We start from the raw sequence: 23,665 nt of genomic DNA, 5'->3' as shown, positions 1-23,665 counted from the left end.
CATAATTTGTGATCTTTTGTGAATGGCATCTTTAACTTAGCATAATATTTTCAAGGTTCGGCTATATTTTAGAATATATCATTACTTCATTTCTTTTTATTTCTAAATAATATCTGATTATATGGATATATCACATTTTTTAGCCCTTCATCAGTCATGGGCATTTAGGTTGCTTCCATATTTTAGGTATTAGGAATAACACTACTTTGAACATTAATGTATGAAATTTTATATGGACAGATGTTATAAATTTTCTTGAGCGTACACCAAAGAATGGAATTGCTGAATCATATGGTAACTCTATTTTTAATCTTTCGAGGAACTGTCAAACTATTTTTCAAAGCAGAGACACCATTTTTCAATCCTGACAACATTGTATGATTGTTGCAATTTCTCCACATCCATGTCAACATTTTTTATTGTATGTCTTTTTGACTGTAGCCATCCAAGTAGGTACTAAGTGGTATCTCATTATTTTGACAAGCATTTCTCTTAAAGCCAGTGATGTTTAGCAACACTTGTGCTTATTGGACATTTGTATATTTTTGGAGAATTGTTTATACTAAACTATTGTTCTTTTTTTAAACCCTTGTTCATTTTTTAATTGAATATCTTTTTATTAGTGAGTTATAAATGTTCTTTATATATTCTAGATGAAAATTTCTTATCATATATGATTTTTCCCTCTTCTGTGGGTTGCCTTTTAACTTTCTTGATGGTGTTCTTGGTAGTATAGAAGTTGTAAATTCTGATGAAATGCAATTTATCTGTTTTTCTTTTGTTGCTTGTGCTTTTGTTGTCATATCTAAAAACAATGGCCTAATCCAAAGTCTTAAAGATTTATTCGTATATTGTCTTCTAAGAGTTTTATAGATTCATCTCTAACATCTAGATCTATAATCTATTGTTAGTTAATTTTTATGTATGGTGGACTAGAGATCAACTTCATCCTTTTGCATATTGATATTCAGTTATCACATCATTTTTTGAGGAGAATATTCTTTCTCTATGGAATTGTCTTAGAACCCTTGTCAAAAAAATCAGCTGTACATAAATATTAAGGCTCTATCTAGACTGTCAATTCTGTTCTATTGGTTTGTATGTGTATTATTATGCCAATGCCACAATATCTTCTTTACCACAGCTTCATAATAAATTTTGAAAATCAGGAAATGCAGTCCTTCCATGTTTGTTCTTATTTTTCAGGGCTGTTTTGCCTATTCTGGTTCCCTTGGATTTTCATACAAATTTGAGGTCAATATGCCAATTTTTGCAAAGAAATCTGCTAGGATTTTGACAAGATTGCTCTAAGCTGTAGGTCAATTTGAAGAGTATCGTTATCCTAATAATAAGTCTTCTAACTCATAATCGTGGGTCATGGGCTGTCTTTCAATTTATTTAGGTTTTCTTTAGTTTCTTTCATCATTGTTCTATTTTCAGAACATATGTTTCACACATTTTTGGCAAATAAAGTCTAATTTGTATTTTGATTCTCTTATTAAATAGAATTATTTTCTTGATTTCATTTTTATTAATTGTTTTATATGTTGTGTGTAGAAATACAGTTGATTATTGTGTATGGATCTTATGCCCTATAAACTGGTTATAGTCACTATTAGTGCTGTATTGGTCAGGGTTCTCCTTGGAAACAGAATGAACATATACATATTCTTGCTCTCACCTTTTTTGTGCTATTCAAGTCTTCTTGTTCATGTCCACTCAGTTGAGTGACAATTAGGGAGAGCAGTTTACTTTACAGAGTTTACCAATATAAATCCTAATCTCATATGGAAATGCCTTCACAGTGTTTATATGGAAATCCTAATCTCATATGGAATGCCTTCACCCCAAATTAATGTTTAATGTGGGCATCCCATAACAAAGTCAGATTGACACAAAATTAAGCATCACATTGCTAATAATTCTTTAGTGGAATTTAGGATTTTCTATTTACGTGATCACTTCATCTACAAGTAGAAATAGTTTTACTTATTACTTTCCAATCTGAATAGCTTTTACTTCCTTTACTTGCCAAATTATTTGATAAAACCTCTGTTACTGTGCTGGATAGAAGCACATCCTTGTATTGTTCCTAATCCTAAGAAGAAAGCTTTCAGTTTTCAGCATAGAGATGTTAGCTATGGTGTTTAAATAGATATCCTTTATTCACCTCTAAACTGAATTAGTGGCTTTCTTTTTAAGGTCTGTTGTGAGTTTTTATCATGAGGAATATTGGATTTTGTCAAATGGTTTTTCTGCATTTTTGGAGATGATTATGTGATTTTTGTCCTTTATTCTATTGATGCAGTATATTATATTAATCAATTTGGGAGGTGATAAACCAACCCTGCATTCCTGAGATATATTCCATGTATATATTTTGGAACCATTTGTGAAGAATTGGTATGAATTGTTAAATATTTTGTGAGTTTAGCATTTAAGCCCTGTCAGCCTCAAATGCTCTTTGAATCACCTTTACCATCTTAATGATTCCTTATTTATTGAGTGAAGTAAAATTTTTGAGACATGTACCTTCTGAATGTGAAAGGGTATCCTGTGTTAACTTTTGAAAATTATACTTTGTTGAGATAGTGTTTTACTATTAGCCTCTATCAGTGACACCAGCAAAGGATTTCACAAAGACAGTGTTAAATATGACCAAATTGGAGGAAGAAACAGATTAATCTCTTGATTTAAGACAAAAAGACTCTCACCTTATAACAACTTTTCATTGAATTGATGGAAACATAAAAACTAAGGGAAATATTTTTAAAAGTCATCTAATAAATTATAAAGCATAATTAGTGAGCTAGCTACATGCCCTTCAATTTATACTGAAAACAGCTTTTTGTGTTTTACATAAAGATGCATACTATATCTGAAAAATAATACTGCAACTAAATTTTATAATCTATTAGGTAATCACCAGTATTCTTTAGTATTAGAGTATGTCTTGGTCCTTAGGAATATGTGGCCATATATATGACTTTGAATCCTGCCTCTGTCAATTTGTATGATCTATGATCCTTTGGCATATTATTTACCTTTCCTACCTCAGTTTCCTTATTTATAATTTGAATTTTATTACACATTCTTATTATGTATTCAGAAAAAGTGTATTGAAGAACACTTCTTATGTGTTAGACATTGCTGTTGGTTGCTAAGGAGACACATTGAGTAAGACAAATACTGTTAAACTGCCATGAACACTATTAAAACCATGCATTAAGACCTATTTTTAAATGTTTTATTTAGTTATGGAATGTCAGTTTGATTCTTTTTAAATTTTTTTTTTTCCAACATTTTTTATTTATTTTTGGGACAGAGAGAGACAGAGCATGAACGGGGGAGGGGCAGAGAGAGAGGGAGACACAGAATCGGAAACAGGCTCCAGGCTCCGAGCCATCAGCCCAGAGCCTGACGCGGGGCTCGAACTCACGGACCGCGAGATCGTGACCTGGCTGAAGTCGGACGCTTAACCGACTGCGCCACCCAGGCGCCCCTGATTCTTTTTAAATAGATCACAGTATTCTGGTTATATTTTTACTTGTTTCTTCTATTTTGTTTGTCTATTCTTTGTCTGAATTTTCATCAAGATTATTTAAAGTCTTTTTCTTCAAACTCCAGTTTCTGTATCAGATGTGTGGGTCTGCTTGATTGATTTATTTTTACACTGATTATCAGGTATTTAATCCTGTCTCATCTCATGCTTAGAAATTTTTGATTGAGTGTTGGACACCTTATATAAGATGATTGATGATAAAGATTAAATAAAGGCCTGGCAACTTGCTGGTAATGTACTGAGGAGTCAAGAAGTAGTTAAGGTTATTCTTGTTGTTTATTATCGTCAGTATTTTATAGCCTCTAGGAATTTATATTTATGACGAAGGTTGGACATGGAAGCAATGTGTGTGTTTTCAAAGACTTTCAAAAATATTTTAAATAAAGCAAAAGGAGAAATAAACACATTCGCTCCATGTAGTTAAATGCATTATACCATATCTTCTTTTAAACCATATTTTTACAGAAGTTTTATATTTACAGAAAAGTTGTGAAGATAGATAGTACAGAGAATTCCCATATGGACCTGCCTATTATTTTCTCGATTATTAATATCTGATATTAGGATAGCACATTTATTACAATTAATGAAACATTATTTATATGTTATTGCTATCTAAAATCTATGCTTTGTTTGGATTTCCTTAGTTTTTACCTAGTGCCTTTTTGGGAGGGATCCAGGGCCCTGTCCAGAATACATACATACGACAATTAGTTGTCATGTTTCCTTAGCGTTATCTTGAGTTTTATATTTTCTTAAAATTATCCTTATTTTTTTAAATTTTTTTAATGTTTGTTTATTTTAGAGACAGAGAGAGAGCATGAACGGGGGGAGGGACAGAGAGAGAGGGAGACAGAGTCTGAAGCAGGCTCCAGGCTCTGAGCTGTCAGCACAGAGCCCGATGTGGGGCTCGAACTCACCTTGAGATGATGACCTGAGCCAAAGTCAGAAGCTCAACCGACTGAGCCACCCAGGTGCCCCCAAATTATCCTTATTTTTGACGTACTTGACAATTTTGAGGAATACTGGTCAGGTCCAATTCTTACTTTTGATTAGAGAAAAAAATACTTCCAAAATATTCAATTATTCATTCTTAGTAAATAATGATATAGTTGTACAATTTATGAAAAGTCGGGTTCTAAAAACTCTTCATAAAATGAATAGGGTTCTAAGTTATTCTATAATAGTCAAATGTGTAGAAGGGAGTAATGAGAGATGGCCATGTCAAGGTCTGGTCCAGGAGTGCCTGTTTAATGAGTTTTATCTGCATCTTTGGTTAATAGTATGTAATTAAAGGATGATAGTCACTATAGAGAGTCATAACACAGAGTCTCTCTGGACAAGCCAGATGAAAGAGTGAAAGAGGGCTTAGATGCTTTTAATTTAGTTAAATTGAGGATAACCTTTTTGTTTCTTTGTTTTTTAAAGTTTTAAGATTTAGGCTTTAAGTTTGTTCAAACAATCTACCAAACTTACCTTTGTTAAACATGAAAAAATTATTCTTGTCAGAGTAGGGCTAGGTGCCTTGTGAAAGAAAACTATTTACAGAACATTTATTTATTTTTAAAAAATGGTTATTTATATATTTTGAGGAGTGAGGGAAGAGACAGATGGGGGGTGGCAGAGAGATGGGAAGAGAATCGCAAGCAGACTCTGAAATATTAGAGCTCTCCACATGCCCCACAGGGTGTGACCTCACGAGTTGTGAGATCATGACCTGAACCAAAATCAAGAGTCCAATGCTTAACTGGCTGAACCACCTTAGGTATCCCTACAGAACATTTATAATTTAAATTTCAGTTTTCAAAAATTGATTAATTTTGCATTTATTAATACACCATATATTGAATACTCCCATATGTTAGGTACTCTACTAGTGATTACCTGATATTTCTTCATGGTATAGAGTATTGGAACCTCTGTATCTTATATATGTCTTAATCTTCACTACAATTACCTAATAAAAATTAGGTCATATTTCCAAGGTGTTTAATGTGCACTGTTAAATAATAAAATTTTATTTTATTTTATTTTTGTAGAACTATTATGGAGCTGCTAAGATGATTTTTTCTGACAACCCACTTGGTCTGACCTGTGGAATGGTATGTCCAACCTCTGATCTTTGTGTGGGTGGATGCAATTTATATGCCACTGAAGAGGGACCAATTAATATTGGTGGATTGCAGCAGTTTGCCACTGAGGTATGTATGCTGTACATATTGTTTTTCTTTTCACCCACCCCTAAAGCACAAAAATCTTAAAATAACTTTAATCCTTGGTGCTTTATTGGTATCCAATATTTGTTTTAATATGAAATTTATTGTCAAATTGGTTTCCATACAACACCCAGTGCTCATCCCAACAGGTGCCCTCCTCAATACCCATCATCCACCCTCCCCTCCCTCCCACCCCCCATCAACCCTCAGTTTGTTCTCAGTTTTTAAGAGTCTCTTATAGTTTGGCTCCCTCCCTCTCTAACATTTTTTTTCCTTCCCTTCCCTCATGGTCTTCTGTTAATTTTTTCAGGATCCACATAAGAGTGAAAACATATGGTATCTGTCTTTCTCTGTATGACTTATTTCACTTAGCGTAACACTCTCCAGTTCCATCCACATTGCTACAAAAGGCCATATTTCATTCTTTCTCATTGCCACGTAGTACTCCGTTGTATATATAAACCATAATTTCTTTATCCATTCATCAGTTGATGGACATTTAGGCTCTTTCCATAATTTGGCTATTGTTGAGAGTGCTGCTATAAACATTGGGGTACAAGTGCCCCTATGCATCAGCACTCGTATCCCTTGGGTCAATTCCTAGCAGTGCTATTGCTGGGTCATAGGGTAGATCTATTTCTAATTTTCTGGGAACCTCCACACTGTTTTCCAGAGCGGCTGCACCAGTTTGCATTCCCACCAACAGTGCAAGAGGGTTCCCGTTTCTCCACATCCTCGCCAGCATCTATAGTCTCCTGATTTGTTCATTTTGGCCACTCTGACTGGCGTGAAGTGATATCTGAGTGTGGTTTTGATTTGTATTTCCCTGATGAGGAGTGACGTTGAGCATCTTTTCATGTGCCTGTTGGCCGTCTGGATGTCTTCTTTAGAGAAGTATCTATTCATGTTTTCTGCCCATTTCTTCACTGGATTATTTGTTTTTTGGGTGTGGAGTTCGGTGAGTTCTTTATAGATTTTGGGTACTAGCCCTTTGTCTGATATGTCATTTGCAAATATCTTTTCCCATTTCATCAGTTGCCTTTTAGTTTTGTTGATTGTTTCCTTTGCAGTGCAGAAGGTTTTTATCTTCATGAGGTCCCAATAGTTCATTTTTGCTTTTAATTTCCTTGCCTTTGGGGATGTGTCAAGTAAGAAATTGCTGCGGCTGAGGTCAGAGAGATTTTTCCCTGCTTTCTCCTCTAGGGTTTTAATGGTTTCCTGTTTCACATTCAGGTCCTTTATCCATTTGGAGTTTGTTTTTGTGAATGGTGTAAGAAAGTTGTCTAGTGTCATCCTTCTGCATGTTGCTGTCCAGTTATCCCAGCACCATTTGTTAAAGAGACTCTTTTATCCATTGGATATTCTTTCCTGCTTTGTCAAAGATTAGTTGGCCATACTTTTGTGGGTCTAGTTCTGGGGTTTCTATTATATTCCATTGGTCTATGTGTCTGTTTTTGTGCCAATACTATGCTGTCTTGATGATTACAGCTTTGTAGTAGAGGCTACAGTCTGAGATTGTGATGCCTCCTGCTTTGGTCTTCTTCGAAATTACTTTGGCTATTTGGGGTCTTTTTTGGTTCCATACAAATTTTAGGATTGCTTGTTCTAGCTTCGAGAAGAATGCTGGTGCAATTTTGATTGAGATTGCATTGAATGTGTAGATAGTTTTGGGTAGTATTGACATTTTAACAATATTTGTTCTTCCAATCCATGAGCAGAGAATGTTTTTCCATTTCTTTATATCTTCTTCAATTTTCATCATAAGCTTTCTGCAGTTTTCAGCCTACAGATCTATTACATCTTTGGTTAGGTTTATTCCTAGGTATTTTATGCTTCTTGGTGCAATTGTGAAGGGGATCAGTTTCTTTATTTGTCTTTCTGTTGCTTCATTATTAGTGTATAAGAATGCAACATTTTTAATGTGATACACAGCTACAGTGTGTTTTATACCATAAATAATATTGTTATTCAACAATGACTACATAAATTAAACTTCGTAAAACCATATGTCAAATTAATTATAATTCCAGAAGGTTATTAAAATACTCTGACTGAAAGTTATATAAATAAGAGGATCTGAAAGTAAAATTTATTCATTAACTTTACTTTGGAATGTGGCAGGGACACCCCATTATAAAAAGGCTATTTTGCCTGACTCTTTTTCCTGAAACTCTCTTGAATCCTTATAGCTTGAAATAATATGTCAGTATTATTTTGTGATTTTTTTTAGTAATAGAGGTTGGGGAATTTTCAAAAACCCTGACACTGAATAATATTCTTTAAAATTAAATTTTATAGACTTTTAGAATAGAAGCAGGTGTGTTATTTGGATACTAATTTATAAGGAAATAAAATGAAAGTATTTTTCACCATCACACAAGTTTGAGTCCTAGCTTTCCCTTTTATGAATCCTTTGAAAACAACTGATTCTCTGGGATACCTTATGCTTTCCGGTGTCTTCCGTTCGGAGTCAACTACCAGATCATTTTCCATGTATCATTTAAATGACCAACTTACATCAAGGTTACAGTAAGATTGTATAATCCTTGTGGTCCATTAGCTAGAAGGCCAAATTAAATGCCTTCAACACTAGATTGTTAGTTAATGACTTTCCTATCTGGTTTTGTCAATTTCAACCCAACATATTCTCTCCTTTTTGGACCCTTCACATAATATCTTTCCAGCTTAAGTCTCACTTTGCTTTTAGTAATAAATCAAGGTTACTCCTTCTCTGCTTTCTGACAAGTCAATTCTAATCAAGGGCTCTTGGGAATGAGAAAATAGAAACAGTTTGTTGTGAGTTGTTGCAATAAATTATTGGACTTAATTTCTTTTCTTACCAAACTCAAAATTGTATTAGGCTTATCTTACCATTGTGTGGTATGATCTTTACAACAGAAGAAAATCCTTAGTTGATGGAGAAGATTAACTTGAATTCATCTACATCTTTCTTTGAGAACTCGTTGTTTCTTCATTATAGCAGGGCAAGCTTGCAAGGATGTCATAAGTGAAAAGTTACACAGTATGTATATGAACTAACACTGCATTTCAAAACAAAATGTGTTAAAATAATATGGTTACTTTGTTGGTGACCTGGATGATAGAGAGACAGCATTCCTCTGAGAACTCTCACTTGTTTTTTTCCATTGAGGTATAATTGACATGCATTATTATAACAGTTTCAGGTGTACAACATAGTGATTCAACATTTGTATACATTGTGAAATGATAATTACAGTAAATCTAGTACCATCTGTCACCATACAAAGTTAATGCAATGTTATTGACTATATTCCCCATGCTATACATCACTTCCCATGACTTACTTATTTTATAACTGGAAGTTTGTACTTCTTGATCCCCTTCACCTATTTCTTGCTCTCAGCACCAGTTTGCTCTGGTAACCACCAATCTCTTTTCTGTATCTGTAAGTCTAGGTTTTGTTCTGTTTGTTTTGTTTTGTTTTAGATTCCATGTGTTATTGAAATCATGTGGTATATGTCTTTTTCCATCTGACTTATTTAACTTGGCATAATACTCTCAATATCCATCCATCTTATAGCAAACGACAAGATTTCATTCTTTTATATGCCAGTAATATTCCATTGTATATACATATTACAGTTTCTTTATCCACTGATTTGTTGACGGACATGTAGGTTGTTTCCATATCTTGGCCGTTATGAGTAATAATGCAATGCACATAAGGTGCATATATTTATGAATTAGTATTTTATTTTTCTTTGAATAGTACCTAGTAGTAGAATTGTTTGATCATATGGTAGCTCTGTCTTTAGTTTTTTGATGAACCTCTATAATATTTTTCATAATGGCTACACCAATTTATGTTCTCACTAACAGTGCACAAGGATTACCTTTTCCACACATCCTTGCCAACACTTGTTATTTTTTTTCTCCTTTTGATAATGGCCTTTCTGACGTGTGTAAGGTGGTATCTCATTGTGGTTTGATTTTCATTTCATTGATGACTAGTGATATTGAACATCTTTTTATATGCCTGTTGGCCATCTGCATTTTTTTGGGAAAATGTCTATTTGGATCCACTGCTTATTTTTTTTGTATTTTTTATAAAGTTTATTTATTTTAAGAGAGAGAGAGAGAGCACGAGCAGGGGAGAGACAGAGAGAGAGGGAGAGAGAGAATCCCAAGCAGGCTCTGCACTGTCAGTGCAGAGACCACCATGGGGCTTGAACTTATGAACTGTGAGACCATGACCTAGGCTGAAACCAAGAGTTGGATGCTTAACTGACTGAGCCACCCAGGGACCCCTGCTTATTTTTTAATTGAATTGTTTGGGTTTTTTTGTTATATAATTCAATATGTATGCTTTATATATTTTGGATATTAATCCCTTATTGGATATATGATTTACAAACATCTTCTCCCACTCAGTAGATTGTCTTTTCATTTTGTTGATATATTTTTTTTTGCTATGCAGAAGCTTTCTAGTTTGACATAGTCTCTTTTGCTCATTCATTTATTTTTGCTTTTGTTTCCTTTGTCTTTTGATTCACATCTGAAAATAAAATCATCCAGGCCAATGTCAATGAGTTTGCAACCTATGTTTTCTTGTAGCAGTTTTATGCTTTTGGTCTTACATTCAAGTATTTAATCCATTTTGAGTTTACTTTTTATATATGGTGTAAGAAAATGGTCCAGTTTCATTCCTTTGCATGTAGCTGTCCAGTTTTTCCAACACCTTTTATTGAAGAGGCTGTCTGTGGTTTTATTTTGGGGCTCTCCATTCTGTTCTGTTGATATATGTGTCTGTTTTTATGCCAGTACCATTTTGTTTAGATTACTATAGCTTTGTAGTATAGTTTGAAATCAGAGAGTGTGATACCTCCAACTTTTTATTTACTTCTCAAGCTTGTTTTGGCTATTGGGGGTCTTTTGTGGTTTTGTATTAATTTCACAATTATTTCGTCTAGTTTTGTGAAAAATACCATTGGAGTTTTAATAGAGATTGCATTGAATCTTTAGATTGCTTTGGGTAATATAGGCATTTTAACAATACTAATTCTTTCAGTCCATGAACATTAATATCTTTCTGTTTGTGTCTTCTTCAGTTTGTTTCATTAATGTCTTATAATTTTCAATGTACAGGTGTTTCCCCTCCTTTGTTAAATTTGGTTTTAGGTATTTTATTCTTTTGATGGGATTTGGATGGGATTGTTTTCTTCATTTCTTTCTCTGGTAATTTGTTATTAGTGAATATAAACAACAATTTTTCTTTTTTAATTTTTTAATGTTTATTTTTGAGAGACAGAGTGTGAGCAGGGGAGGGGCAGAGAGAGAAGAAAACACAGAATCTGGAGGAGGCTCTATGCTCTGAGCTATCAGCACAGAGCCCTAACATGGGGCTCGAACACACGAACTGTGAGATCATGACCTGAGCTGAAGTCGAACACTTAACTGACTGAGCCAATCAGGCGCCCCTAAACAATGTATTTTTCTATATTAATTTTAAATCCTGAAACCTTACTGAGTTCATTTATTAGTTCTAACAGTTTTTTGTTGGAGTCCTTAGGGTTTTTTATATAGTATTGTGTCTTCTGCAGATAGTAACAGTTGTACTTCTTTCTTTCCAGTTTAGATGCTTTTTAGTTCTCTTGCCTGATTGCTGTGGATAGGATTTCCAATACTAAGTTGGATAAAGGTGGGAAGAGTGAGCATTCTTGTCTGTTACTGGTCTTAGAGCAAAAGCTTTGAACTTTACACTATTCAGTATGATGTTAGCTGTGGGCTTGTCAATGAGACCTGTATTACGTTGAGATACATTCCTTCTATATGCATTTTTTTAGAGTTTTTATCATCAAAAGGTAGAGAACTTTATGGAATACTTTGCATTTATTGAGATGATCATATAATTTTTATTTTTCAGTTTGTTAATGTGGTGTATTTCATTGATTTGTAGATGTTGAAAAAATCCTTGCATTTGTGGGATAAATGCCATTTGATCATGATGAATGATCCTTTTAATGTACAGTTGAATTCAATTTGCCAATATTTTGTTAAGGATATTTGCATCTATGTTCATCATAGATATCAACCTGTAATGTTTTCTTTGTGTGTATCCTTGTGTGGTTCAGGTAACAGGGTAATGGTCACCTCCTGAAATGAGTTTGGAGACGTTCCTTCTCATCGATTTTTTTGGAAGAGTTTGGGAATGATATGTATCAAAGTTTTCAGTGGTTGGTAGAATTAACCAGTGAAGCCATCTGATCTTGGACTTTTGTTTATGGGGAGTTTTCTGATTACTGACTCAGTGTCCTTACTAGTAGATAGTCTGCTCAGATTTTCTATTTTTCCAGGATTCAGTGTTAGAAAATTATGAGTCTCTGTTAATTCATCCATTTCTTCTAGCTTGTCCATTTTGTTGGCATACAGTTGTTCATAGTATTCTTATGATCTTTTGCTATTTCTATGGAATCAGTTGAAACTTCTCTTTTATTTATGATTCATTTATTTGAGCTGTCTCTCTCTTCTTTCTATTTCCTTTTTTTAGTCTATTTCATTTATTTCCGCTTCGAACTCTATTATTCTCTTATAGAACTTCTAATAACTTGTGATTTTTTATGTTCTTATTTTTGTAATTTCTTTAGGGGTGATATTAAACTGTCTACTAGGGATTTTTCTTGTTTCTTGAGGTAGCCCTGTATTGCCATGAACTTCAATCTTAGAACCACTTGTAAGGCATCTCATAAATTTTGATATGTCATATTTCTGTCTTCATTTGCTCCAGGAATTTTGTTTTTATTTCTCCTTTGTTTTTTCTATGACCCAGTAGTTTTTTCAGTATCATGTTGTTTAATTTCCATTCTTTTATATTTTTTTCCATTTTCTTCTTGTAATTGATTTCTAGTTTTTTAGCTTTGTGGTTCAAAAAAATGCTTGATAAGATTTCAGTCTTCTTTAATTTATTGAGACTTGTTTGTGGCCTAACATTATGTATCCTGGAGAATATCCCATGTACATTTGACAAAAATGTGTATCTTGCTGCTTTTGGATGGAATGTTTTGTATATATCGATTAAGTTCATCTGGTCTAATATGTCATTTAAGACCAATATTTCCTTGTTGTTTTTTTTTGTTTAATTAATCTATCCAATGATATAAGTGGGGTGTTAAAGTATTCTACTATTATTTTATTGCTGTAGATTTCTTCTTTATAAATGTTATATCCTTTTGCTGAGTTGACTTCTTTATTATTGGATAGTGCCCCTCTTTGTCTTGTATTACAGTCTTTGTTCTAATGCTTCTTTTTTTATATATATATGACTGTAGCTATGCCAGCTTTATTTTTATTTTAAGTTTATTTATTTTTGAGAGAGAGAGAGAGAATGCAAGCAGGGAGGAACAGAGAGAGAGGGAGAGAGAGAGAGAGGAGAGAGAGAGAATCCCAAGCAGGCTCTGCACTGAGAGTGCTGAGAGCATAGAGCCTGATGCGGGGCTTGAACACACCAACTGGGAGATCATAACCTGAGCCTAAATCAAGAGTTGGACACTTAACAGACTGAGCCACCCAGGTGCCCCCCATGCGATATCTTTTTTTATACCTTCACTTTCAATCCATATGTCCTTACTTCTGAAGTGAATCTCTCATAGGCAGTATAAAGATGCATCTTATTTTTTACCCATTCATCTACTCTATGTCTTTTGATTGGAGAAATTAATCTACTTATATTTAAAGTAATTATGATAGGTATGTACTTATTGCTACTGATTTATTGCTTTTTTCAAGTTGTTTAAGTATTTCCCCCCTGAGTCTCTTTTCTACTCTTTCTCTCCTCTTTTGTGGTTTGTTGGCTTCCTTTAATGTTATGTTTAGATTGCTTCCTCATTTTCTTTGTTGTATTTACTCTATGTTTTTGATTTGTGGTTATTTTAAGGTTCATGTATATCATCCTATGTGTATTACACTTTTTTAAGTTGTAGCGAAGTAAGTTTAAATGCATTCTAAATCTCTACCTTTTTACTCTCCCCAGCAAACTTTATATTTTTAATGTCACATTTTATATCTTTTTATTTTGTGTATTAGCTATTATTTTTTTCAAATTTTAGTACTTTAGCTTTGGTCAGTCCACTACCTTTAATATATTTACCTTTTCCAGTAAGATTTTTACCTTTGTACGTTTTCCTTTTATTTAACAGTGTCATTTATTTTCAGCTTGAGAAGTTCCTTTAATATTTTTTGTAAGACCAGTTTAGTAATGCTGAACATTTTTGGCTTTTGTTTGTATTGAAAGCTCTTTTTCTCTCTCTCAATTCTGAATGATAACCTTGCTGGGTAGACTTTTCTTAGTTGGAAGTTTTTCTCCTAGCACTTTGAATATGTCATGTCGCTTCTTTTTGTCTTACAGTTTCTCCTGAGAAATTTCCTGATATTCTCATGGGATTTCCTTTGTATGTAGCAATTTGCTTTTTTCTCTTGCTACTTTTAAGATTCTCTATCTTTAAGTATATATTTTTTATTTTCTTAATGTTTACTTATTTTTGAGGGGGGGGCAGAGAGAAAGGGAGACACAGAATCTGAAGCAGGCTTCAGGCTCTGAGCTGTCAACACAGAGCCTGACGCAGGGCTTAAACTCACTGACTGCAAGATCATGACCTGAGCCAAAGTCAGACACTTAACTGACTGAGCCACTGAGGCGCCCCAATCTTTAAGTATATTTTAATTATAATTATAATTTTAATTATAATGTGTCTTGGTGCGGCTCTTCTTGGGTTCATCTAAATTGGAAATCTCTCAGCTTCTTGGACCTAGGTGTCTTTTAGGGAACTTTACATCTTCTTCCCCTTTTTCTTTTCTCCTCTTCCAATGCCTTCATCTCCAGAGAGAGTTACCACTATCCCCTTCCTCTCTGGCAGTTGCTTTTAGATTAGTAAATAAATCTCTTCACCTATGAGAGAAGTGTTCAAATTGCTATTTTTTTTCTTTGGGTTTCAGGATGAGTGGGACTGCATTCCTTTAAAGAGGAAATCTCAATTTTTGATATCATTTTGGGTCCCTTGGACTTCAGACACTCTGTTTTTCTAAATTAGATGTTTTAGGGGTTCATCTCAGTGGTGTGGATCCCAGGAGTTGAGGTGCTTGATGTGGGACACCAGCCCTTCACTCATTTAGGGAAAGCACTGAACTGGTGAGAAGCCTCACTTTTATATGTTGCTGCAACAGGGGTAGGTTTTTTTGTTGAGACCATATCTGCTCTCCTGCCTGCCTCAATATGGTCTTTTTACCCTTTGTTTGTGGAGAATAACATCATCTAGTATTTCGATATTTTTCAGAGGGAAATGATTCATATATAACTTTAGACTTTGTCTGTCCATGGGAGGGGGTGAGTTCAGAATCTTCCTATTCCACCATCTTGCAGAAATCCCCCTTTTCAACCCTCATTTGTTTTTAATGAAGTTCCTTCCTCCTCTTCCCAAAGTAAAATTGTTTGTTTGGTGGGTTTTGCTTGTGTGTTTTGTTTTGTTTTGTTTTGTTTTAAGACATAGCGTAGATTAGAATGGCATCAAATGCATTTTAAGTGATTTGTGGAGTTTAAAAAAGGAATGTATCTTTTATACTTCAATTATACTTTACAAAATAATGGCTTCAAATATATCTGTCAAATCATAAATTAGTCTTGTAATGGAACTACGAAGAAAAGCTCTTTCTCTTTTTTTTTTTAAGTTGGCCTCAGTGCAAGATGCTTTATAAAATTTTGTATTCATAAGTCAGTGGATGGTTTACTTGAAATTACCCAACTGTCAGTGTTGTTATGAAGATAAGCAAAACACAAACAACGTATTAATTGACTGCCAATGAAAAGAAAAAGTATAATGTGAAAAATGCTATTCTTTAAAACTACTAAACTATTGATATGAGTACTTAAGTTGAAGTAGAACATGATGTAAATACTTTTATTTATTTTAGTTTGATAAAACAGTAATTGATTTTTGACCTTTAAAGAAATATGGATCTATTTTTCAACCAAATTAAGGAAAGGTTAGGAAAGCAGACTAAAATAGTATGATACTTTTCAAATTTGTTTTTCCTATAATTTATAAGTGATTTTGAAAATATCAACTTTGTAGTCTGCCATTATTGGTTAAATCCATACCTTATACTTTTCTATTTGAACATGAGCATATGGAACCTAGAGAATGTAATAGAAAAGAAATAAATCACACAAAGGATAGCCTGCAGTAGAATCAGGAGACCACCTGCTTTTTTGTTGTTGTTCTGTCTTGTCATTATTATTCAATACCTTCCTATCCCCACATTTGCAGTCACCTTGCTTCAGACACTTTTGTGTGCCTGTGGGACAAATAGGCTGTGGGTGATTCTGACTCCCTATGAAGCAGTTTTTCCTAGTTCAATTAGATATAACAATATTACCTCAATAAAATAACATGGAAATAATAGTTTGGTGTGGATTTTCTTTTCAATCTCATGAGGGTTTTAAAATTTTTCCAAACAAATGTAGCCCTTAATATTGCTGGTCCAGAAAATTATGAATTTTTGGAAATATATTAGAACTGTTAGAATATATAACAATTATGGAATTGTTATCTGAAAACATTGTTTGGTTTTCACAATAAACATTCTATGAGATTATTCATTTTAATATGTATCAAATATACTGTTTTATGTGGCATATACTTCTTGGGATTGCATGTTTAATTTTGTTTTTATACTTTTAGTTAAGAATGGGACTCAAATGGAATTCCAGAGTAAATCAGATGACTCACTGAGAACCAAACTACTCTTTAGATTTTTTTAAATTGTATTTCCCAGTAGGTTTTTTATATCACCTTTCATTTGATATAACCCAGTTCTTGTCTTACCATCATACTGTATCCATCATCATACACTACTTTTATTTCTATATTTTACTGGTTAGACACAATTCATATCAAATCGATCAGTGTCTAAAGTACAATAAAAATACAATAATGCAATTCCAATAGCCAGGTATTATAAGCCTACATTAAGAGACATTTTATAATTATGTAAATTACATCAACATTTATATTTTGCTTGAATACTACAGTATATGTGTTGGAAAATTGGAAATGAAGGAGGAACAATGCTTACTTGAGTTAATTGTGATTTAATAAGACAAATCTTGTTTCCATCATAACTTCATTTTGAATGTGGAGGTCACTAAAAGCTTAAAGTTTTGCCTTCTACAAGCATGTAGGGGAAAATATAGAAACATGTTTATAATATAAAATAGAGTATTGCATGTTCTCTCAAATAATATATTTTTGAGGTACATTTCAATTGTCAAGTAGAAGAGTAGAGACAAAGAAAAAGAGTAAGTATTATTCTCAAATTAAAACCATTATCAAAAAAAAATACATAAACTGAAAGGTGAGATTGGATATACTCTGTGTATGTTGATTGTTTTATAAGTAAGATAATCAAATGACTGATATACTATAAAGAGTGAGCAAGGACATTATTAATAATTAATTCAGTGCATCAGGCACAAACCAGGATTATCCCAGGAAAACTGGGTTGTATGAAAATTCAGTGTAGTAAGTTCCCACTAGGTAAGGATTCAGTTAATGAAACAAACATTGGTTGAGCATTGATTAGAATTAAGTGTTGTTATAGGCTACTTCTGAACTGCAGGGCCTGAGAACCTGCAGTGTTTCTCAGGAAATAACACAAGCCAACAACTAAAATTTTGTAGCAAACTTAATAAGACATATTGCATTTCCATTAGGGTCTTTGGACTGATAATTCAATCTTCATTAGTTTCTGGTTTTAGAGGTGATTAGACCTTAGTACAAAGGAAAGGATCAGGCAGGGGGAAATGTGGAGTTACAAAAGTATACCATACTTGCATAGCATTTCAGTGCATTTTTGTAATATTTCACTGTAAAATTTTGACAAACCACCCTGGAGACATGTAAACTAGGCAATATTTTCCCCATTTCAGACATAAGGAAACTAAGGGTCAAAGTGATTGAAAAATAGTTAACATTAAGCAAACTTCTGTTGCCCTGGACAGTGTTAGGTACTTCACTTAGAATTTAACTAATCTGCAAAATAACACTTCAGGTAGATGTTATCCTGTCTATTCTTTGCAACCCAGGGCTCCATGAAATTAGTAACTTCCTCAAACTCACATTTAATAAAGGTAGATGTAGAATACAATGCTAGTGCTTTAATTTCCATCATTTCTCAGACTCTCACATGCCCCAGATAATGTTGTCATCAATACAAACCCATTGTAAATGGAGGTTTTCTGGCTGCAAGTTCAGAGTATTGGACTTTCTTAGTTTAGCAACATTTATCTCAGTCACTGTACCTCACAACTCACAAAATGAGGTTCTGTGTGAAGAAGGTTCTGTGCTTCTGTATGAAGCAGCTATATTAAAATAGATTGTTAAGATGAATGCATGTAGCTTAGTTGTTTCTTTTGTTTATGAATGTTACTAGAAAGCCTTTATTTTATTTATTATTTTCTGGCCAGTTATGAATTATTGTATATACAGGGCCCAGGTTTTGTGGGGCATAAGATGATAAACTTGGGGTTCCTTCTATAATAAAAAATTACAAAAAAACACTACTATAACATTTAGATACAGTGCTTTGAAAGGGGCCCAGGCTATGAGGGGCCATGAAGCTTAGGATTATATCTTAAGTTTTATTTTATTTGGAAAGCCTCAGCCTGATTTGATGATAGCTGGTCTATAAGTAAATTTAGGAATGAGCCTAGCACATTTATGATACAGATTGACAAAGTGGTCAATAAAATCTGTTAGTTCAGGTACCTAATCTAAAACGAAGATAAACTACCATGATAATGAATAATAAACAATATTTATGGCTAATCCCTTTTGCAGGTCATTTATAAATAGAATATGGATTAGAGAATAACTTTTAGATTAATTACATCTCAATCTTGCCTTATTGTCCCAAACTTGAATCATCTTTGAATAAAATTTCTCAAATTCTACTCCTATTTATTGCCAGAATTACTGGTATTTTGTGAATACAGTTTGTACAAAAAAATAATTATTTCCGGTAGAAATAAGATGTACATGAAAAATGTACACTGAACAGTAATAACATCAATAATTTGTACCATAGTGAAATGTAGCTCTTGTGGATGCAAATACAAGTAATATCTGTTAAGGCTTGATTTGTGTCTCTCCTTTTGTTCTTTATGCAGTGGTTAATAGAAAAGAACAATGTCTTGATAGATGTCACTACATATCTGACATTCCTCTCCAAAATACTTTAGAAATCTATTAAGACTACTCAGTGCTGGCACAATGATTGATAATAAAACTGTAGGACTAGATATATTGCTAGATGACTTTTATCACAATATTTTAGTTTATTTTAAAACTACTTATCACTATCTAGACCTTTAAGACATAAAAATAAGTTTCCAAGATTTGGGCAATAACTTTGAAATGTACCAGAATTATATACTTGTTAAGATTATTTTCTATGACTTTTTTCCCCTGAATTTTTTTTTTCTTAAGTCCAAATACATACTCTTGCGGGCAGCTTACAGTTTAGAATGATGTATTTTTATTGGTTTTAGTTTTAACAACTTAAAAATACATATTTTCATAAATATGTTTGATGACTAGAAGTATAAAAAAGTAGAAAACAGTGATATTATAATAATATGGATCACTTGTAAGAGGCATGAGTTAAGATGTAAATAACCCAAAGAGAATTCAAGATGGTGGAGCAGCATGGAGACCCTGAACTCTTCTCATTCCTGAAATGCAGCCAGATCAGCATCAAACCATTTTGCACACCTAGGAAATTGATCTGAGGATAAACACAACAATCTACGTAACTTCAGGCACATAACTCAGCAGGTACATGGTGTGGAAAGGTTAACTGGGGGAGAGGAAAGCTGTAGAGGGTAGGGAGCTGTTTTTGCAGAGAGAGAACAGACAAAGAGAAAGGGGGAGAGTGGTGTGCTGGGATCATGCAAGAAAAGCAGTTCTCTAAAAGTAGCTTTTAGAGAGAAAGACAGAGAGTGAAAACAGTCTCAGGGGACTGAACAAGAAATCTGTTCCCCAAAACCATTGATAGGAAGAAAGTTGAGGGTTTTGATACCATTAAGATTCTATAAACAGTGGAGCACAGCAGAAATTCTAGAGCTCAGTGCCTGGTGGTGCTCTGCTGAGGAAATAAGGTGAATCACCAGGAGCAGGCAGTGTGGTCTGAGGGGTCCGTTTGCCACACGAGGAGAAGCAGTTCCTTTGCTTGGAGAGCATTTGGTAGAGGCAATATAGCCTCCCCACAGGCAAAGATCCCAGCAGACCCTGGAGAGCAGCCACATTTGCTGGCATTGGGACAAAGACACCAGAGTGTGGTGAAAACTAGCACCAGCTGTGTGTTGTGGTTGCCATCATCTCTGAACCTCTACTGCTGCACACTGCACAATAACACAAACATTCTCTGGGCAAGCCGGCACCGGCCATTGCTCAACAAGAACCTTCTGCAGAGAGTCCGCATGGGTCCAAGCCATGGGGATCTCTGAAGTATGGGATTTTGAAACACAACCCCATCTGAGATGAAACTCTGGAGAGAGATGCCACCTGGCATGTCCATGTCCACCTAGACATGGACAGGGCAGAGGCAGGGAGTGGACAGAGGCATAAGACAAATGAGGGGTGCTTGATCGCGGGTTGGTGAGAGTGTAAAATTCCTGTGTCAGAGACTAAGGACCCAGGTGAAGCCATTTCCACCTCTCCCACTCGCACATGCACACCACACTGATCCACCGCAATAACCTAATCGGTGCCGCCTAGTGGAGAATGGAGCCATTGCACCAAGTCATGCCCAACTGTGCCCTCTGAGCTATTTTAGTATATAAATTTTGTTTTTATTTTTAAATTTTTTCTTACCTTTTTTCTTTCCCTTTTTTCTCTATTAAGCTTCTTTCAATATGCAGACTAAACCACACCTAGGATCTAGCTTCCTTTATTTCATTTTTTGTTTTGATTTTAATTTTTTAATTTTTATTTATTTTTTAAATTATTTTTTAAAGTTTTTATTTATTACTTTATTCATTTTTGTCTTCTTCCAAAATGACAAAAGGAAGGAATTCACCCCAAAAGAAAGAGGAGGAAAAATGACAGCCAGGGCCTTAATCAACACAGATATAAGCAAGATTTCTGAACTAGAAGTTAGAATCATGATAATAAAAATACTAGTTGGGGTTGAAAAAACTCACAGAATCCCTTTCTGTGGAGATAAAAGAAATAAAATCTCATCAGGATGAAGTTAAAAATGCTATAACCAAGATAAAATCTTGAATGGGTACCACAACAGAGAGGATGGATGAAGCAGAGCAGCGCATCAGCGATTTAGATGACAAAATTCTGGAGAATAATGAAGCAGAAAAACAAGGGAAACAAAGGCAAAAGAGTACAATACAAGACTTAGAGAACTCAATGACTAATTAAAAAGAAATAACATCCTAGGGGCACCTGGATGGCTAAGTGTTCGACCCTTGGTTTCAGCTCAGGTTATGATCTCATGGTTTGTGAGTGTAAGCCCCACATCAGGCTCTGCATTGCCAGTGTAGAGCCTGCTTAGGATTCTTTCTCACTTCCTCTCTCTCTGACCCTCCCTGCTTGCTTTCTCATTCTCTCCAAGTAAATAAATAACCATTAAAAAAAAAAAAAACAAAAACAAACAAAAAATCTGAATCATAGGAATCCCGGAAGATGAAGAGAGAAAAAAGTACAGAAGGTTTATAGTGGAAAACTGTCCTACTTGGGGGAAAGACACAGACATCAAAATCCAAGAATCACAGAGAACTCCCATTAGAGTACAACAAAAACTGACCACCACCAAGGCATATCATAGTCAAATTCACAAAATACACAGATAAGGAAAGAATTATGAAAGTGCCAAGGGGCAAAAACAAGTCCTTAACCTATAACGGAAAACAGATCAGGTTTGCAGAGAAACTTGGCAGGCCAGAAAGGAGTGGCAGGATATATTCAATGGCTAAATCGGAAAAAATATACAGCCAAGAATTCTTTATCCAGCAAGGTTCTCATTCAAAATAGAATAAGAGAGGGGCGCCTGGGTGGCTCAGTCGGTTAAGCGTCTGACTTCAGCTCAGGTCACGATCTCACGGTCCGTGAGTTTGAGCCCCGCATCGGGCTCTGGGCTGATGGCTCAGAGCCTGGAGCCTGCTTCCGATTCTGTGTCTCCCTCTCTCTCTGCCCCTCCCCCGTTCATGCTCTGTCTCTCTCTGTCTCAAAAATAAATAAACGTTAAAAAAAAATTAAAAAAAAAAAACAACAAAATAGAATAAGAGATAAAGAGATCCCCAGACAAACAAAAACTAAAGGAGTTCATGACCACTAAAACGGTCCTGAAAGATATTTTAAGGGGGACCCTTTTGGTGGAGAAAAGATGAAACAAAATGAAAAGACCAAAAGCAACAAAGATTGGAAAGGACCAGATAGCATCATCAGAAACATCAACTCAACAGACAACACAATGGCACTAAATACATATCTCTCAGTACTCACTCTAAATGTCAGTGGGCTCAATGCTCCAATAAAAACACATAGGGTATCAGAATGGATAAGAAAAGAAGACCCATCTATATGCTGCTTATAAGAGACTCATTTTAGACCTAAAGACACCTGTAAATTGAAAGTAAGTGGATGGAGAACCATCTATCATGCTAATGGTCATCCAAAGAAAGCTGGTGTAGCCATACTTAAATCGGACAGACTAGATTTTGAACTAAAGACAGGAACAAGAAATGAAGAAGGACAATAAATCATACTTAAGGGGTCTGCCACCAAGAGGATCTAACAATTGTACATATTTATGCCCCCATTGTGAAAGAATTCAAATATATAAATCAATTAATCACAAACATGAAGAAACTCATTGGTAACATTACCATAATAGTAGGGACATTGTAAATTTGGAAATTTGAAAAGACCATGAATACTTGGAGATTAAAGAACATCCTGCTAAAAAATTAATGGGTTAACCAAGACAATAAAGAGGAAATTAAAAAGTACTTGGAAGCCAAGGAAAATGAAAACACGACAACCCCAAACCTCTGGGATAGAGCAAAGGCAGTTATAAGAGGGAAGTATATAGCAATCCAGGCATTCTGAAAGAAGGAAGAAAGGTTTCAAATGATGAACCTAAACTTATACCTATGGGGCGGAAAAAAGAACAGCAAATAAAGCCCAAAACCATCAGAAGAAGGGAAATAGTAAAGATTAGAGCAGAAATCAATGATATTAAAAAAAAAAGTAGAACAACTCAATGAAACCAAGAGCTGATTCTTTGAAACAGTTTACAAAATTGATAAAAACTTAGCCATATTGATCAAAAAGAAAAAGGAAAGGACCCAAATAATTAAAATCACAAATGAAAGAAGAGAGATCACAACCAATACCACAGATATAGAAACAATAAGAGAATATTAGGAGCAATTATATGCCAACACACTGGGCAATCTGGAAGAAATGGACAGATTCCTAGAAATATAAAAACTACCAAAACTGGAAAAGGAAGAAATAGAAAATTTGAACAGACCTATAAACAGTAAAGAAACTGAATCAGTAATCAAAAATCTCCCAGCAAATAAGAATCTAGGGCTGGATGGCTTTCAAGGGGGAATTCTACCAAACATTTAAAGAAGAGTTAACACCTATTCTTTTGAAGCTGTTTCAGAAAATAGAAATGGGAGGAAAACTCCTGAACTCATACTACAAGGCCAGCATTACCTTGATTCCAAAACCAGATGAAGACCTCACTAAAAAAGAGAACTATAGACCAATTTCCCTGATCAACTGGGTGCAAAAATTCTCAGTAAGGTACTAGCCAACCAGATGCAACAATT

At 34.4% G+C, this 23,665-nt stretch overlaps 1 protein-coding gene across 6 annotated transcripts in view; it reads left to right on the top strand.

Moving 5' to 3' along the window:
- The window catches only part of DPYD (dihydropyrimidine dehydrogenase), an 858,821-nt gene that overhangs the window by 224,801 nt on the left and 610,355 nt on the right, over positions 1 to 23,665 (top strand). For all 6 annotated transcript variants that reach the window (XM_042952991.1, XM_042952985.1, XM_042952988.1 and 3 more), the window contains exon 5: positions 5,602 to 5,763. In XM_042952991.1, coding sequence (XP_042808925.1) covers positions 5,602 to 5,763 — 162 coding nt within the window. The remainder of the gene's footprint in view (positions 1 to 5,601; positions 5,764 to 23,665) is intronic.

This window comes from Panthera leo, chromosome C1 (assembly GCF_018350215.1).
Source record: "Panthera leo isolate Ple1 chromosome C1, P.leo_Ple1_pat1.1, whole genome shotgun sequence".
NCBI classification, from domain to species: domain Eukaryota; kingdom Metazoa; phylum Chordata; class Mammalia; order Carnivora; family Felidae; genus Panthera; species Panthera leo.
This window is presented reverse-complemented; position numbering and strand designations above follow the sequence as displayed.